This window comes from Callorhinchus milii, unplaced genomic scaffold (assembly GCF_018977255.1).
Source record: "Callorhinchus milii isolate IMCB2004 unplaced genomic scaffold, IMCB_Cmil_1.0 Scaffold3, whole genome shotgun sequence".
Classification (NCBI taxonomy): Eukaryota; Metazoa; Chordata; class Chondrichthyes; order Chimaeriformes; family Callorhinchidae; genus Callorhinchus; species Callorhinchus milii.
In genome coordinates this window covers 24,965,612-24,982,938 of record NW_024704744.1, presented here as the reverse complement: position 1 = coordinate 24,982,938, position 17,327 = coordinate 24,965,612, and the positions used below count along the sequence as shown (strand labels likewise).

General features: G+C 40.3%; 1 protein-coding gene across 1 annotated transcript in view; it reads right to left on the bottom strand.

Annotated features, from left to right (window-relative positions):
* gtf3c2 (general transcription factor IIIC, polypeptide 2, beta) overlaps positions 1-17,327 on the bottom strand; it is a 52,911-nt gene that overhangs the window by 34,036 nt on the left and 1,548 nt on the right. Inside the window, exons 2-9 of the mRNA XM_007904481.2 lie at positions 12,872-14,425; positions 11,638-11,983; positions 9,972-10,078; positions 8,229-8,306; positions 6,798-6,896; positions 3,652-3,879; positions 2,975-3,086; positions 32-149 (exon numbers count right to left, since the gene is read on the bottom strand). Coding sequence (XP_007902672.2) covers positions 32-149; positions 2,975-3,086; positions 3,652-3,879; positions 6,798-6,896; positions 8,229-8,306; positions 9,972-10,078; positions 11,638-11,983; positions 12,872-14,364 — 2,581 coding nt within the window. The 5' untranslated portion in view covers positions 14,365-14,425. The remainder of the gene's footprint in view (positions 1-31; positions 150-2,974; positions 3,087-3,651; positions 3,880-6,797; positions 6,897-8,228; positions 8,307-9,971; positions 10,079-11,637; positions 11,984-12,871; positions 14,426-17,327) is intronic.

The window sequence follows — 17,327 nt, the reverse complement described above, 5'->3', positions numbered from 1 at the left end:
AATAATTCTCAACTCAAGGGACGTCACATACCTTTTGATTGCAACATCTTGTATTTAGTTAGGGGTTTTGGGTGAGGCAAACTATAGATAACAATTTTTCCAGTAGAAAATGCAACAGCCAGGATCCCAAGTCTTGCCACCTGAGGACTCTACAGAAGAAAAAGGCATTAGAGGAAAATTAACATAACTGTATATCCAACTGCCTACCACTTTGCTTCAAGCATATTTTTTTCTTAAGATTTATTTTTACTGCTCCCAAATCACCATTGGAACGGTTTTCCGAACCCATCTTTCTACCTATACCCCTGTTTTCAAAGAACTACTTAATATTCTTCTCTTCAAAAGTGCCTTCAGACACTTCTAGTCCCCAGCTCAGGTCCAAATCTTGACTGTCCAGCACCTTGAGACATCTTCCTAACATCAAAGGCACTATACAAGTGTAATTTGTTATTGTTGTTAGAATTTCCTTCCACTTCATGTTCAGTCTCCATTGTTAAGCACTTTTGAGATTTTCTTGTATAAAAATTGCTATGTGTAACATCAGCTTTATCTTAATTCTATTCTCTCCAAATGTTGAACTTCACAAATCAAGCTCATCAGAAGGGAAGCACACCACATTGAAAACTATCACAAATTTATAAAGCACTGTTGGAAACTATTCATTTGTATTTCCAAACCACAAACTGATTTCAGTTAACATTGTGTGGAAACTAAATATGAATGAGAAAAGTCAGCTGCCTGTTTTGCTCTTTACCTCAATTCCAATCATCAGCACACATGTAGATGATTTTTGCAAATACCACCAACCCTGTTCCTCTTGCAAAAGGGATTAATAATTGACAGTGAACAAGAAGTGGGAGGAATTTAGAAGTGTCTTAAGGTACTTTTGGAAAGATGAGTCTTGAGCTCTTTGAAAGCTGGGATAGAGGCAGCAAAGTGAATATTTAGGCTGGATCAACAAAATTGTACCATCAACAAAACTTACACTGGGACAGAATTCTAAAAAGGTAAATCATCTACTTAAAAATAAATGTGAGTTTCTCCCTGTCCTAGCCAAGAATCCCCCAAATATAATTGATCATTTCTTTCATGGCTGTTAGTGGGAACATTGGAGTGAGCAAATTGGCTGCTGCATTCATGTACAAAACACTCACTGCACTTTACAGTAAAATCCTTTGATGTTTTGAGACTTTCCCCCAACATGATAAGGTGCTATGGTGCAATGATTAATATTTTGTTCTGGTGCAATCAATTACTTCAATTAATCTTCCACGTATCAATAACACAAACAATAGGTAAAATATTGAGTTTTAGATATAATTATGGATTTTGGTAATGTTTCACATATTTCTAAATTATTCAATTTATGTTGCATTGTGGAAAAAAAGCTCTCTGCGTGCGTCAAGATCACTCATTGAGCCAATTAGGAGGCAGAAACCCAGCCAAATACTGGTCACCATGAATCTCCAGGATGTCTTGAATGTAGACTTCATTTTTAAAAATGGCACAATGTGAAATATGCATGATCCCTCTCCGTCAAAAACAGTTTTAACACAACGAATTGCATATTCCTTTTCAATTAATAATTATAAAACATTTTTCAAAAAAAAGTATATAATTCTGATTGCTAAAAATTTCTAAGAAAACCTCTTGAGTATTTTGCCATTGATGTAAAGGGGAAAAGAGCAAAATACTTGTGAAGTAACACATTCCAAGCTAAATGCCAGGTTAACATTTAACACATAAGAGCAGATCATAGATCCATAGAATCTTACAGCACAGGAGGCCCATCATGCCTGTGCCGGCTCTTTGAATGAGCTGGTATCCAACTAGTCCTACTCCCCTATATTTCCCCGTAGCCCTGCATTTTTTTTCTTTTTCAAGTACCTATTCAATTCCCTTTTGAAAGCGATTATTGAATCTGCTTCCACCACCCTTTCAGGCAGTGCATTTCAGATCGTAATAATTCTTTGGGTAAAAAAAATTCTCCCCGGCTCCCCTCCCGTTCTTTTGCCAATTATCTCGAAATAATCTTAGATGATTCTAGACATTCTTCAAAACCAAACAGTCAGATTGAAAATGTTTAAAGATCACATGAATTATGCACAATATAATGGTTAGGAAAAAAATAAAAGGCCCAGCAAGCGACATGGTTTCAATGACTTGACACTTGACACTTTTCTACTTGAACTTTTCTTTTAGAATCCTCACTGAGAATCCTATATACCGATTATTATGAGACAAACACTGAGTAAATAAAGGAGAGCTTCTGAACGGGACTGTACAGGTCGACTGGAAAACCTGAGTGCTTCCTCTTCTGCCATAAGCAAATTAAGTAATTAAAATCCACAATAAAAATCTACAATACAAATCACAGCCCTGTTGTAAAGCTCATTCACACAGAGATATATGTTGCTCTCTTACATTTAGATAGCACAGATGCATAAAGGTATGAGATATAATACTAGATTTTATAGCAAAGAAAGAATTTGCACTTTTATAGCTTCTTATTATGTCAAAACGTCTCAAGGAGGAAGACTGTCTAGTGGATGATTCAACAGAATGCTAGCCAGACCTTCCCACCTCAAAAATGTGACCAATCTGCCACTCGCAAACTGAATTTTAATTCCTGCTGTGTTTTTAAAAATATTCAAACATACCTAACCTTTTGGTCAAAACAGGCTTGCTCTGCTTAAGAATGTTGCAATGTAAACAAAAAATATTTAAAAATGAAATTACCGTAGTAACTCAGAGTGTGCAGAACTAGACAAATTGTTGAATTAACGTTGAAGCCGCTTTTTTCTGTACTTCTTAAAAGAACTTAACAGAAAAAGCTTAAAAATTAAATATTGCATTTAAGAATTTGATAAATTCTGGACGCTCTGAAACAGTTATAAACTTAAACCCAGGTGAAATTACTAACCAGTGGTTCACAAAGAATACATGATTAGTTTTAACTGAGTTGGTTAATTACCTTTCTAGTGGTCTCTGGCAGCTCCCATGCACCACTGGGACACCACTTCATATCCCAGATACAACCATGGTCTGTAGCAACACCGTAGGCGAAAGCAGAATTCATCTGAGGGCTGGATATAAAATACGTTTTCTGAGATTAGCTTTACCTTTTCATTATTTTGGGGGTTAGCTGGAGCTGCCAGGGAGATATGAAGAGGTGGCGCAGAGAAGCCACTAATGAACTTCAGGGAATTGCTTACTCCATATAATTTTATGTCATCTGTCCAGCCAGACTCCTTGTAATTATGTAGAGTGCACTGTATTAGGTGCAGATTGGTGAGTGTGCACTGGGGTATTGCTGGAGTTTAACCGGGTAAAACCGCTCAGCTTACTATTTAGAACACACTCTCTGGCAAGCTTCCTGCTGCTTGTCCAGCTAGGATCACCCTCCTAGTTCCTGCTTTGGCTTAAGGAGAAATTTAATGAGAACGTTGGTGAAATCAAATGAGGTCTGCAACTTGTTGAGTTTTCAAATATACAGCTTCCATTTCATCCAATGCGGTGAGTTTATAAATTGAATAGTGCCAACCCAATTATTGTATGCTTTCACTTTGATGGTGAACTAATTAAAGTGCTAGTTCTCAACAGGATCTTTAATACGTTGTCTTCTTTAATCTCTACCAAGTTCTCACTCACCAGCTATCCTGCTGTAAGTCTCCGAGTTGCCATATCTGTAGCAGTGCGGGCCCTGCATTCAAGTTCTTCAGTGAATGACGATCATCCATTCTTTTATTACAGTAAATGGCTGCATACTGACAGGTAGCTGAGCCCTCTGGGGTTGGACACCATTCCATAGACCATACAGGACCACCGACAAAGAAGCTTATATCCCAGCGTGTATTGTGAGTAGGTAATGATTGAAATCTGCAAACGTGAAAGATATATGTGTGTAAACATTCAATAAAGGTATAGATCTTATAATGTTAAACATTTCCTGCTCTCCTCATCCACAGAATAAAACAAGCAAGTCCAAGCCTTCACAAAGAAGAGTCACTGCATTTATTCGACTAAGGATCCAACACATTCAAGCCTTGTCCTTATCCAACATCCACACACATGCACCTTCCAGTAAGCCAGGAATGGAGTTAGAAAGAGTGTGTGGGTGTTATGCTTATGATAAGTATGTACTGAAATAAATGTATGGACAGAATTGAGTCTGACTGCAACAACCCACAAAGTTAAGAAGTCGATCTTTAACTCACTCTAGAGGTTCTTTTTGAACCAACTGGATGTCTGACACAGGTGGAAACCATCAACCATCTTGGAGTCCCATATCGCATTAGTTAGAGAACTCACCTCGCAAGTGAGAGTACCCAGGTTTGATTCCCAATGGGGGCAAAACCTTAGGCGCAATATCAAATACAAGGACTTTTATTATTCTCATCATGCTTTTATGAGCCTCCAAACCAAACATCAGAGTTCCACATAAATATGGTGTCTGTTCACATGTGAAGGAAAGCTGCTATGGCAAAGTACCAGAAACATCCTGGTCCACCTATCTGTCTGCAGTTTTCTTTCATGGCCCAGATTTATTCTTGTGAGACACTGCACCTCAGTCATGCGCAGAAACAAATGTGCTAGCCTGTTAAATTGTACCTGTGCATCTATTTGCCAGGCTTTCATGTACCATTATACACACCTTGTAAACAATGATTAATTATGGATGATTATATTATATATCACCATGGCTATAAGCATTGATTCATATGATTATGGGTAACCTACCCGCAACTTTAATGCAGAAAATGGGCGATTGAATGACCTATGAAACCCCTGAAGTAGTAAAATGGAACATAGTGGTCAGAAGGCTAGTACAAACTGATTTAGAGCTATCAAAGAAGTTAGACAAAGTTACATTTTCCAGAACAAAGAAACATGTCAAAAAACAGTTTCAAGGCCAGGACAGGGAGACTGGGACGAGGAGATTAGGAGTCAGGAGAAGAGTCATGAGGGGAAAAGGAATGTGTGAGAACCCATCACTGAGGGGAACCGATACAATGAACTCCATGTGCAGGTTAAAATGAGCAGATCTGAAGGAAAGTAATGGTCCAAAGGTGATGTGACTGTAAGAATCAGTACTTCTAGAAATCTGAGTGAAGTTATAATAATAATAATCCTTCGCTGAAATTCTTGTTCATGCCTTCATCACCTCCAGGCTCGACTATGCAAACGCCCTGCTTGTCGGCCTTCCCAACTCCTCCCTCCACAGGCTGCAGATAATCCAGATCTCACTGCAGCCCGTGTGCTCTCCTGCACCAAACTCCGTGACCCCATCTCCCCCACTCTCGCCCAACTCCATCGGCTCCCTATCCTTCAGAGGATCCAGATCAAGGTTCTGGTCCTCACCCACAAAACCCTCCATGGTCTCGCCGCACCCTACTGTGACCTCCTAACCCCCTACCAACCCGCCCGTTCTCTCCGCTCAGTCGGCTCCGGCCCTGTCCACGTCCCCCCACCCACCCGCCCCACTATTGGCGGGAGAGCCTTCAGCCACTCTGCCCCAATCTCTGGAACTCCATCCCCCAATCACTCCGCCTCACCCCCTCCTTAGCCTCCTTCAAGTCCCACCTCAAAACCCTTCTCTTCGACCATGCAATCGGTCACTCCCCTTCCCCTCCCTTATCCTCGCCCCGATCCCAGCTCGGGTCTGAAATGCTGTACACTGTCCAGCGCCTTGAGATGTCCTCCTGACGTGAAAGGCGCTGTACAAATGTAATCTTGTTGTTGTTGCATTTGATATAGTGCTGTTCACGTCTTCCAGACGTCTCAAAGCGCTTCACAGAATATACTGTAAAGTGAATTGACTGTATATTTTGTGGGCGAACCGCGGCAGCCAATTACGGACAGCAGTGTCCCACAAACAGTCATGGACTGAAGTGACCAAATTATTATTTTTTTTGTTGAGGGATTATTATCAGGCGTGTGGAGTAAGGAAACTTGCTCAAGGTTTCGTCCTGCCGGGAATCAAACCCAGGTCTCTCACTTGCAAGGCGAGTGCTCTATCCACTGAGCTACAGGACTCCACCTGTCCTGTTGGTGAGAAAACAGAGGAGGAGCTCTATGGTCACCTTTGCAAAGGGCTGACCTCTCCGACCAAAACCACAGAAACTCAAGATTGGAAACGGCAGACTGTTAGAAGACAAACTTCTCTGCAGCCCATGTCCTCTCCCGCACCAAACTCCGTGACCCCATCTCCCCCATTCTCGCCCGACTCCACTGGCTCCCTATCCTTCAGAAGATCCAGTTCAAGATCCTGGTCCTCACCTACAAAGCCCTCCATGGCCTCGCCCCACCCTACCTCTGCGACCTCCTAACCCCCTACCAACCCGCCCATTCCCTCTGCTCAGCTGGTTCCGGCCTGCTCCATGTCCCAATCCACTCGCCCCACCATTGGCGGGAGAGCCTTCAGCCACTCTGCCCCCAACCTCTGGAATTCCATCCCCCAATCACTCCGCCTCGCCCCTCCTTAGCCTCCTTCAAGTTCTGCCGCAAGACCCTCCTCTTCGACCGTGCCATCAGCCACCCCCCTCCCCCCCCACCCCACCGATCCCAGCTCGGGTCTGAAATGCTCTGTCCGGCACCTTGGGACTTCCTTCCAACGTGAAAGGCGCTATACAAATATAATCTTGTTGTTGTTGTATATTAAAACCAGAGAACCAAGAGAAATCACCACTGTATACACAATATTTTATTTTCTCCAATCTGAGTTACATGAATATTCATGTGTTCACAGATCACATGCTCAGAGATTCAAATAGGCCTTCAGAAAAGACTTGACTCACCTCCCCAGGCTTTGAGTTGTGCTGTCCTCTTGAATTCCCTCCCTCTTAATTGTAAAAAGTGCTGACTTTGGCTCATCAGGCAAATACTGAAGTGATTCACTACAATAAAATTAAGTTTATGGCATTGGTTAGAACTGAATAAATCATCCAATACAATCTGTACAGAATGTCGCAATGAGTTGTACAGATAATAACGGTGTTTTATCAATCTTGCTTCACTGGTATTAAAAGCTTATCTCTTCCAGAGAGCTCTACTTAAGAAAGAAAAATAAGCTCATTGATAGGGCTGTTAATAATTGAACACAAATAACTGTGGTAGCATGTTTTCACCAGGAGCTAAAGCAGCACAAATAAACAAGCACTTAGCAAAATGTGTGAAAGAAGACTGCATTTATCCACGCAATTCCCTACATTCTAAATTTGGAAAGAAAATCCTTCTGCTGTTTAGGCCCTTTTGCACAATACTGGAAGGGGAATACATTCAACTGCAAGAATGAAGTAGGTCAATTGAGATGCATTTTTGTTCTCACAAAAGAGGTATGAAAGCCCATTTGATCTCGTCTTTCTAGAATACCCTCCCAATTATTTTTGCATTATAGCATCAGCATCTTGTTGTCTAACACACTTACTGGTAATTCTTTGCCATCATTGTTTGCATATTTTGTGTAATGAAATACTTCCATGTACCCAACCTAAAATTGCCCTTCATGACATTGAACCTGTGCACTCCTGTCCTGCTGCCTTGTTACATCTAATAGAATTGTTTGGGGTTTACTTTCTCCATTCTATTTAGCATGTTTTTTTATATTAGATCCCCTCAAAGGCATCTCTTTTCAAGGCTGACAAGCACAAGCATATCTAGTTCCTCACAGCTAATAGCCCTGTAGCCCTTAACTGATTTTTCAATGTCAGCCAGGACCCTATTGCCTTGCTTATTGCTGTCTCACACTGTTTCAACAACAGAGAGTTACTGTCATGAGTTAATGCAAAAGTGCTCAAACACTAGAATAAACACTTGTGACTTAAACTCAGTTTTCAACAGGGAAACATGTTGTTCTGAGAAGATATCCAATCAAAACCAAAGTCCTGTGAGTCACAGTGACATACAAGGGTTTCCTCCCTGCCCCTCCACCCATCAATTTCATCTTTTGAATGCTTTATCAATACACAAACTAAAAGGATTCCATGATGGTAGAGGCGGAAAAGAATAATGGTCATAGGATAGTAATTAGACCAGTGAGTGATTTGCAAAGACATATGAAACCTGAGGTTCATAGCAAAACCCAAGTAGTTTGTTACGTTATCTAAATTGCAGCCTTCATTTCATTGCTCAGTACAATTTGTACATTATGTAGTTATAGTTCAAACAAAGTTGGTAAATTCTCCATTAGGGTACACTAATACTCAAAATTGTAAAACATTTTACATTACCTTTGACTTAGAAAAGTCCAATCCTGTGATGAAGGAATCCATTCTGGAAATACCCACGAAGAATGATGTTTTTCTCGACTATTGAGCATACAAATATATGAAACAGTTAGTGTATTTAGTGGAGTTATGTGTCAGTTTGGTTCAGTTAATGTTTCTCTCGCCTACTGGTAAGGGGTGTGGGTTCAAGCCCAACATAGGGCCTTCAGGTCAGTCTAGACTGATACTTCAGTGCAGTAATGGCGTTGCTGGCTTTTGAATCGCAAGCGATCAATTAGCAGGAAACCAATTCTATTGACATTTTCTACTGGAGACTCGAAATTACTCACATGTGTAAAATGAAGGCTATCTATCACCTTAGAATTTAAGATAATGCAGAATTTAAAAAAAAAATTAGTATCAGTCTCATCTAGAAACTGATTGGGGCTGGAGTCCACAATAGTATAAATCACATAGCATAGAAACAATTTTTGGCAGTAGACCATTGTATCAACTTGCTTTCCTATCTAGGGTAATTTCCCACAAAATGCAAAGACTATTAAAATTAAAGTTACTTCTGAAAATAAATTAAAGATTTGAAGAACAAAGGTACTAAAACGGTATGAGCAAAGAGCAGGGAAATGGCCTTTGAGTTTAGTGTGGGAGCTAGTACATTACAATGGAGAATAACCTTAAAGGTAGACCAAGAGAGCTAGAAATGAAGTTAAGAAGCAATGTTTCATACAGAGGGTTGTGAAGATGTGGAACTCTCTGCCCCAGAAAGCTATAGAGGCAGAATCAATAAGGATGAGCTAGACAGATCTTGGGTAACAGAGGTATAAGGGGCATAAGAAAATGAGATTAAAGAAACCTATCAAGGTCTAATAATCTGGTGGAACAGCCTCAGTGGGGTGAAATGGCTTCCTCTTGTTCCTATGTTCCAATCACGGCCACTGTGGAATCCTGTAGCGTATTGGTTAGAGCACTCGCCTAACAAGCGAGAGGACCTGAATTTGTTTCCCAGGCGGGGTGAAATCTTAGGCAAGTTTCCTTACTTCACACGCCTCTGTTTACCTAGCAGTATGTAGGAATCTGGTTGTTAGTCGATTAGTAGATCGCTTTCCGAGGGTAATAATTCCTTAAAAAAAAACTTGTTCACTCAATCCATAACTGTTTGAGATACTGTTGTGTATAATTGTTTGTTGCGTTTCGTTCACAAAATATACAGTCAATTCACTTTACAATATATTTTGAAGCTCTTTGAGATGTCTCAACGACATCATAAGGCATTATCAAGTGCAAGGATTATTATTACTATTAAATTTACTGGTCTCCTGTACAGAAATATAGCATTCTAAAAGATTTCTTTAAAATACATTCAATGCAGCTTGATTCAAGATTAATACAAAGTCACTTATAAATTTCAAATCAGAGCAAAGCAAGCTAGAGCATGAAATTGCTTGAAACACGGCTTTCCTGAAGTACACTGTAGCACACTTCTGGCACCATGTGGCCTACTTTCTTTAGCAACCACCGTGAAACATTGATTTGCGATTGATTGGTAGCTATTTTTTTTGCAGCCCCTTTACAATGTGTTGTCTATTTGGATCCAAGGCACCCCATCATAATAGGATTATTACACCACATTATTGCATAATGGTAAAAAAAAATTAGCCACTGGCAAGTCAAATTCTTCCCTTTAAAACCTCACAAATCACAAGTGTGTTACAACTTTTTTGCTTAGTATATTTTGTCATGGAGACTTACTGCTCTTTTGTTATTGTGGTAGATTCCCAAACTGTAACCATTATAGTATTATGCAGGCCATTTGCAAAATTCCCACACAGGCGCGGTTTTGAACTGGGAACTTGTTTCTGAAAATTAAAGATTACATTGTTATTCCTTCTTTAAAAAAACGGAAGTACTATAAAACCAATTATTCAGATCAAAGGAAGTTCAAATTTAACTGATTTAAAATCACTTAATTTTTGTAATAACACATTTTCTTGACTACTCTAAGTGATGTACTCATAAATTACATTGAACTAGTCATCAGGCATGCTTAAAGATGGCTCATTACTGAAGAGAGAAGTGCCAAGCTTCACTTTGACATTATCCACAAGTAACACAATTAAAGTTTACACAATTAAATTAACCTATTACCAACCAAAAATGTCACCTAAAACCATTTGTAAAACCGTCTGTAAAACCATTTTGCCTTAAAATTGAAGATTGCACAGCCTTATGGAAAAAACTATGAATTCAGTCCTAACTTGGAAGCTAGGTTTTCAGCATTACTTAAAAAAAAGCTTCCAAGTTAAAACAATTTAAAATATTTCCACAAGTAAGTTTGCACCATCTTAAATTTTAAGGCAAAATGTTCTTACAGGCTCGACGGGTTAAATTTTGGTCCTAACATTTTGTCTTGTCAAACGAGAGCAAATAAAGGTTTACCAAACAACTCTTATGGGCAACTGTTTTCCTTAAGATGCAATTATTATACAATTTTACCATTTAATAATTTGAAGGTGAAAATAAATCTGAGTAAATATCATTATTATTAAATATTGAAAGCAGATCATCTCCATGTTTTCAGTAAACAGTTAATGTAGTACCTGTAAATTAGAAATAGTAAACAAGAATATTGTAAATTAACAAACTCTAGAAAAACAAAAATGAAACTTAGAAGCATCAGGCTACCTCTGTCGGCAATCATAGAGAATTAGAGTAAACTGGAAGGTACTAGGATTATCTACATTACAGAAGCACAATAATAGAAAGAACCATACAAATTTACAGCACAGAAGTTCATTTTGGACCATCGTGTCTGTGATTAACTACTGTAGCAACATTTTGCTGTACAAATTTCCAATTATTCACTTGAAGAATGAGGATATAACATGAAACCCACTCCTATTAATAGTTCTAGTTTACAAAACAAAATCACAGAATTTTCTGCAGGCTTTGAGTAGAATCACTCGCTACACTTTACAGTAAAATCTTGTGAATCACTTTGAGACACTTTGACGACATAAGGCGTTTATCAAATGCAAGAATTATCAGTTTTATTAAATAATAATCCTTGCATTTGATATAGCGCTTTTCACGTCTTCTAGATCTCGTCTCAAAGAGCTTTACAGAATATACTGTAAAGTGAATTGACTGTATATTTGTGGGCGAAATATGCATAAATTAAATAATATCAGAATGGCAGCATAATCCCCACCTCATTGTACTTCTGCATAATGTTATATGGTATAGCTTACTATTATATTAGACATCTTTCACTTTATGTTTCCTGCTGTTCATAAACAGATTTCATGTTAAATAGTTAATAAATTGTATTTATTATCGGAGGTCTACAGATTACTTGGACAGGAAATTCCACAATGCAGACAAAAGTAGAGAAAGACTCTAATGTAATAGGACTCACATTTATTGACATCCTTTTCAATTTCTGAGCTGAGTCGTCCAGATCCTCCAGGTCAGATTCACAAACACCACTCGATGAATCTGCCTCACTAAATTCCTCCTCTTCATCCTCCTCATCCTCCTCTGATACACCATCGATCTCAAAATCTTTATCTTCGGACACGTCGTCAAAATCGTCATCACTGAATTTTTTCCTCTTCCTTCCTTGTCTTCGTTTGGGAGGTGACTGGGGCTGGCCTTGGGATTGGTCACGATCACTGTTAGCATTCGCACTGTCAGTTACCTCGTCTACAAGGTGAGTCGGTGATTTTATTTCTGCCACTATTTCATGCAGGTAAAGCAAGGCACTGAAAGAAAATATAATACAAGTTAATACTTTACGCAGAATAAAGTCATACACTGCAGCTCAAATTACATAGTGCAATTTCACTTCAGTTTCAAGTAGCATTGTTCTGCCATTGGCACAATAGCAAAAAAATGTGAAGTGGCACATTTTGGTAGCATAAATAGGGAAAGGAAACATCCCTTAAATGGTAAGATTTTAAATGGAGTGGGAGAGCAGAGCGACCTTGGTATAGCAGTGATGAAAAGAATACAGCATAGCTTTACTAGGATGTTACCAGGCCTGGTGAGTTACTGCTATCAGATTGTATAGGTAAGGACTTCCATTGCTAGAGATGTTTGGAGGGGACCTAATAGTTTCACACACACTGGGTAACGAGGATTAACCCTCTAACTGCCTCTCTCCAGTTACACACACACAGGGTAGCGAGGATTAACCCCCTCACTACCTCTCTCCGGTTATGTGGAGTCCTGTAGCTTAGTGGTTTAGCGCGCTTGGACCCGGGTTCGATTCCCGCCAGGGTGAAATGTTGGCCAAGTTTCCTTACTCCACACGCCTTTGTTCACCTAGCAGTAAGTAGGAATTGGTTGTTAGTCGATTGGCGGATTGCTTTTCCAGAGGTAATATCTGCCTTCAAAAAAAAATTGGGTCACTCAATCCAGGACTGTTTGTGGGACACTGCTGTGCGCAATTGGCTGCCTCATTTCACCCCCAAATGTACATTCACTGAACCTTACAGTATATTCTGTGAAGTGCTTTGAAACGTCTCGAAGACGTGATAAGGCGTTATATCAAATGCAAAGATTGTTATTAGTATAACATATCTGCCAATGACAGTAACTTTCCTAAGGTTAACAAGACAGTGAACCACCAAGACAAGATTATCTCTTACGCCCTCGCTGCTCTCCTCTTCGGTCGTCCGCTTGCTGTTAATTCTTCGTCTGCACCACTTTCGTCTAACAACCTCTGGACAATTGGCTTCAATAGTCCATGTGTGTCAGTGTTCTCTTCCTTTGGCACCATTTCACTTTTCGGTTTTCTTCCTCTTTTCTTTGGAATCTTCACAGGTTGAGGAGTCCCCATGTCACCACCATTCTCAGTACTAATAATGCCTTCTGCACAATGATGTGCCTGGTCTCCTTCAGCAGACACTACCTCTGCATTTTTAGGTTTTCTTCCCCGTTTCTTCGGGATCTTCACTGCCTGAGGTTCTCCCACCTGACTGCTGCCTCCATTCTCAGTACTAATAGTGCCCTCTGCAGATAGAGGTTGTGCCAGGCCTCCATCAACAGGCACTTCGTTCACCTGTTTAGGTTTTCTTCCCCGTTTCTTTAGGATTTTCAAAGGCTGAGGAGATCCCATCGGACTGTCGCTGCCATTCTCCACGCTGATAGTGCTTTCTGCAGAGAGATGATGTGCCAGGACTCCATCAACATGCATTTCCTTCGCATGTTTAGATTTTCTTCCTTGTTTCTTTGGGATTTTCACAGGGTGAGGTGTTCCAATCTCACTCCCACCACCATTTTCAGTGCTGCTGCAACTCAGAATTGTTTTCCCACCTATCTCTATTATACATTTAGGTTTCCTTCTCCGTTTCTGAGGGAGAATCACAGGCTGAGGACCCGTTTCACCTGAAATAGCGTTCAAGGAGACATTACAGTCTTCTGTTGATTGATTACATATCAATCCATCTTTCTCTTCTTTGACTATTTTTCTGGGTCTTCCCCTTTTTCTACCAGTACTTTGCGGGATGGTACCGGTAGTTAGGCAAGGCTGATCTGCAGACAACACAGAAGGAATCTCGATATTCTCATCCAATCTTGTTACCATGTTATAATCGGTTTCCTGTGTTGTACCAGCAGAATGACAAGGTTCATCTAAAGACGCTCTAGAAGGAATCTCAGTATTGGTGTTTGATTGCTCTCCTTTTTTACAAGCACTTTGTTGTCGAGATGCTGTATCCATTGTTAACAGATTGAAATCTCCTGAAGAGACTTCAGCATCTATTACAGTACTGTCATCAGCATTGGAAGGACTATTTGTAAATTGCAAGTTGTGGTCCAACTGATGAGAATCTGTTTGAGCGATTTTCCTCTTTGCTAGGTCCGTACATTCCTGCAAAGAGTTTGTGTCTGTGGTGGACACATCACTTGTAAACGTTAGGCCAGGAATCTTATTTTGTCCAGGCTCAATAATCTGAGTGGACATTTCACACCGTGCAATGTTTTCAGTGGGGGTTCCCATGCTACAGTCACTAGATACCATATTATCGATCTTTATTTGAGAAGGAATGTCCCCACTAGCTTGTGTGATTTCCAAGGATATGCCCATTTTTTGCGCTTCCTCTGCATCCGTCTCGCATGCTTCCTGAACATTTGGTTCCATAAATGTATTTTCCTTGTAATTTTCAGGCAGTTAAGCTCAGGCTCAGCAATTTCATTAAACTCTTGAAAGACAAATAGGAAAACAGAATTAACCGTTGCACACAGTACAATACAATTTACATTTATATAAGACCTGCCATGACTAGACAACATCTCATGCAGTCTAAAACGTTACAAACCACAATTCTAATGGAAGATTCACCTTAAAGTCCATTTGTAAATTTACACAGCAGCTAATCTCAGAGCAATGCTATAATAATACTTGGATTTAAATAAAGCATGTTGTATATCAGGTAGATGTTCCAAAGCAGTACATAATTATACTGTAAAGTATAGGGACTGTGTATTTCGTGGAGTCCTGTAGCTCAGTGGTGAGCGCTCGCTTTGCAAGTGAGAGACCTGAGTTCAATTCCATGCAGGTCAGGGCAAAACCTTGGGCAAGTTTCCTTACTCCACACAGAGCCTAATAATAATCCCTCCAAAAAACCAAAAACAATAATAAATTGGTCATTTTCAATCTACGACTGTTTGTGGGACATTGCTGTGCGCAATTGGCTGCCGCGTTCACCCACAAATATACAGTCAATTCACTTTACAGTGTGTTTCTGTGAAGCGCTTTGGGACGTCCTCCCAACATGAAAAGCGCTATATCAAATGCAAGGATTATTATTATGATTATAGGTGAATGTGGAGCCAACTTTGCGCACAGAAATGGCCACAATCAGCCATGACCAAATTAATTTTAGGGATTATGGCCAGAACATCAGAGAAACTCCATTCTCTTTCAGAACAGTACCAGACAGGAGCTTGGTTTTAATATCTCATCTGAAAGATGGAATCTCCAACATTGCAGTTCACCCGCACACTGTATTGCACCATCAGACTAGAGGTTAGAGCACTCGCCTCGCAAGCGAGAGGACCTGGGTTTGATTCTCGGACAGGGCAAAAAGTTGGTCAGGTTTCCGTACCCCCCATTCCTCTGTTTACCTAGCAGTAAGTAGGAACCCGGTTGTGAGTTAATTTGCGGATCGCTTTTATGGGGGTAATAATCCCTTAAAAAAACAATTTGGTCGCACGACTGTCTGTGGGATACTGCTGTGCACAATTGGCTGCCGCGTTTCGCCCACAAAATAAACAATCAATTCACTTTATAGTATATTCTGTGAAGCGCTGAGACGTCTCGAAGACGTGATAAGGTAATATATCAAATGCAAGGATTATTATTATTATTATTGAACTCACAGCCTTCTGACTTTGAGTGCTACCAACTAAGCCAGGTTAACACCTAAGTAAATTATGCCTGATATACCTCAGTAAATTGAAACAGCACACATGACAATCATCTGATCGTGCACTATCCTGGTATAATGTCGCAATCAAAGGACAGTAATGTAGCAGGCCCTCAGTACTGATAGGTTATGCACTAGATGACTAGAGTGTTAGTCTAGATTTCTATAGTCTCTAAAGCTCAGGAACAATTGTACTTGATCATCTTGATGGTCTCCAAGTGAAACTAACAATTATTGTTGAGCCAAGCAACTCATGCCTACGTAATGTTGCATTGAAGTGTGAATAAATACTTCTGTGAAGTAACTGTATTTGTATTACTATTTAATAACAATCCTAGCGTTTGATATAGTTCCATAACACATCAAAATGCATTCAGCTTTCTGTAAAAGGTAGTAATTGTGTATTTTTAGGCAAATACACAATCTATTCCTAAACTGATGGAGATAGTGCAATTTGAGACAGTGTTCCAGTTTTCATATAAATATATTTGATAAAAATTGAAGGGAACTGGTTTTAACTATTTTCAAAGGAGAAAACAAATGAAAGATTCCTAATCTAATCCAGTCCACTGATTTCCGCCAGTGCTGAAGAGATACTACAATTGGCTTCGGTATCTCTGGACTGCGGGGCATCGAGGAAGTCCTCCCGGCTACACAAATGTAATTTTATTGTTGTTGTGACTGTGTTCTTGGGGGTCCAGTGAGAAAAGAAAGCTTTCTGTGATCCCACCCATTGTAAATTGGTCCTAAAACTATCCGGATTGAACACCCAAATACTAAGGTCAGCCTGTCTCGACTGGTTGCATTCTTGCCACTGAGTCAGAAGGTTCTAGGCTTACATCCCCATTGACACTCCAGTGCAGTTGTTTCACACGTCCATAAAAACCGTAAGAGTTGGTAACTGTAATGTTCTGACAAAACACCTCACTTATTCAAATTCAATTTAATTACATTTGGTTATACACTTTTTTTTTTGCTGTTGCAGGCATTATATATCTTGACTTGTTTGTCCTCTTCATAATAGCAACAACACCTCAAATAGCTTCGGAGACATTTCAATGTGATAAGATTACATATCTGAACACAAGAGGCCTACAACTCCCTCCCAAATAAAACTGGTCATTCACTTCATGGCACTTTGTTGGACATCACCATGTGCAAATTGGCTGCCTTATTGGCTTACCAACAACAACAACAACACCAAAATTACATTTGTATAACGCCTTTCACGTCGGGAGGATGTCCCAAGGCGCTGGACAATCAGTGTTTCGGACCCAGGCTGGGGACCAGGATTGGGGAGGGTGGAGGGCAGGGGGTGAAGCAGGGTGATCAAAAGCATGGTCGAAGAGAAGGGTCTTGAGAGAGCTTTTGAAGGAAGCAAGGGAAGGGGTGAAGCGGAGGGACTGCGGGATGGAGTTCCAGAGGGCGGAGCAAAATGGCAGAAGGCCGCCTGCCAATGGTGGGGCAGGTGAGGCGGGGGACGTGAAGCAGGCTGGAGCCCGCTGATTGGAGGGAGCTGGCAGGATGGTAAAGATTTAGGAGGTCGCAGAGGTAGGGGGGGCTTTGAAGATGAGGACCAGGATCTTGAACTGCATCCTCTGAGTGATGGGAAGCCAGTGGAATTGGGCGAGGATGGGAGCGATAGGGTCACGTTGCCTGTTGAGTGAGAGAACAC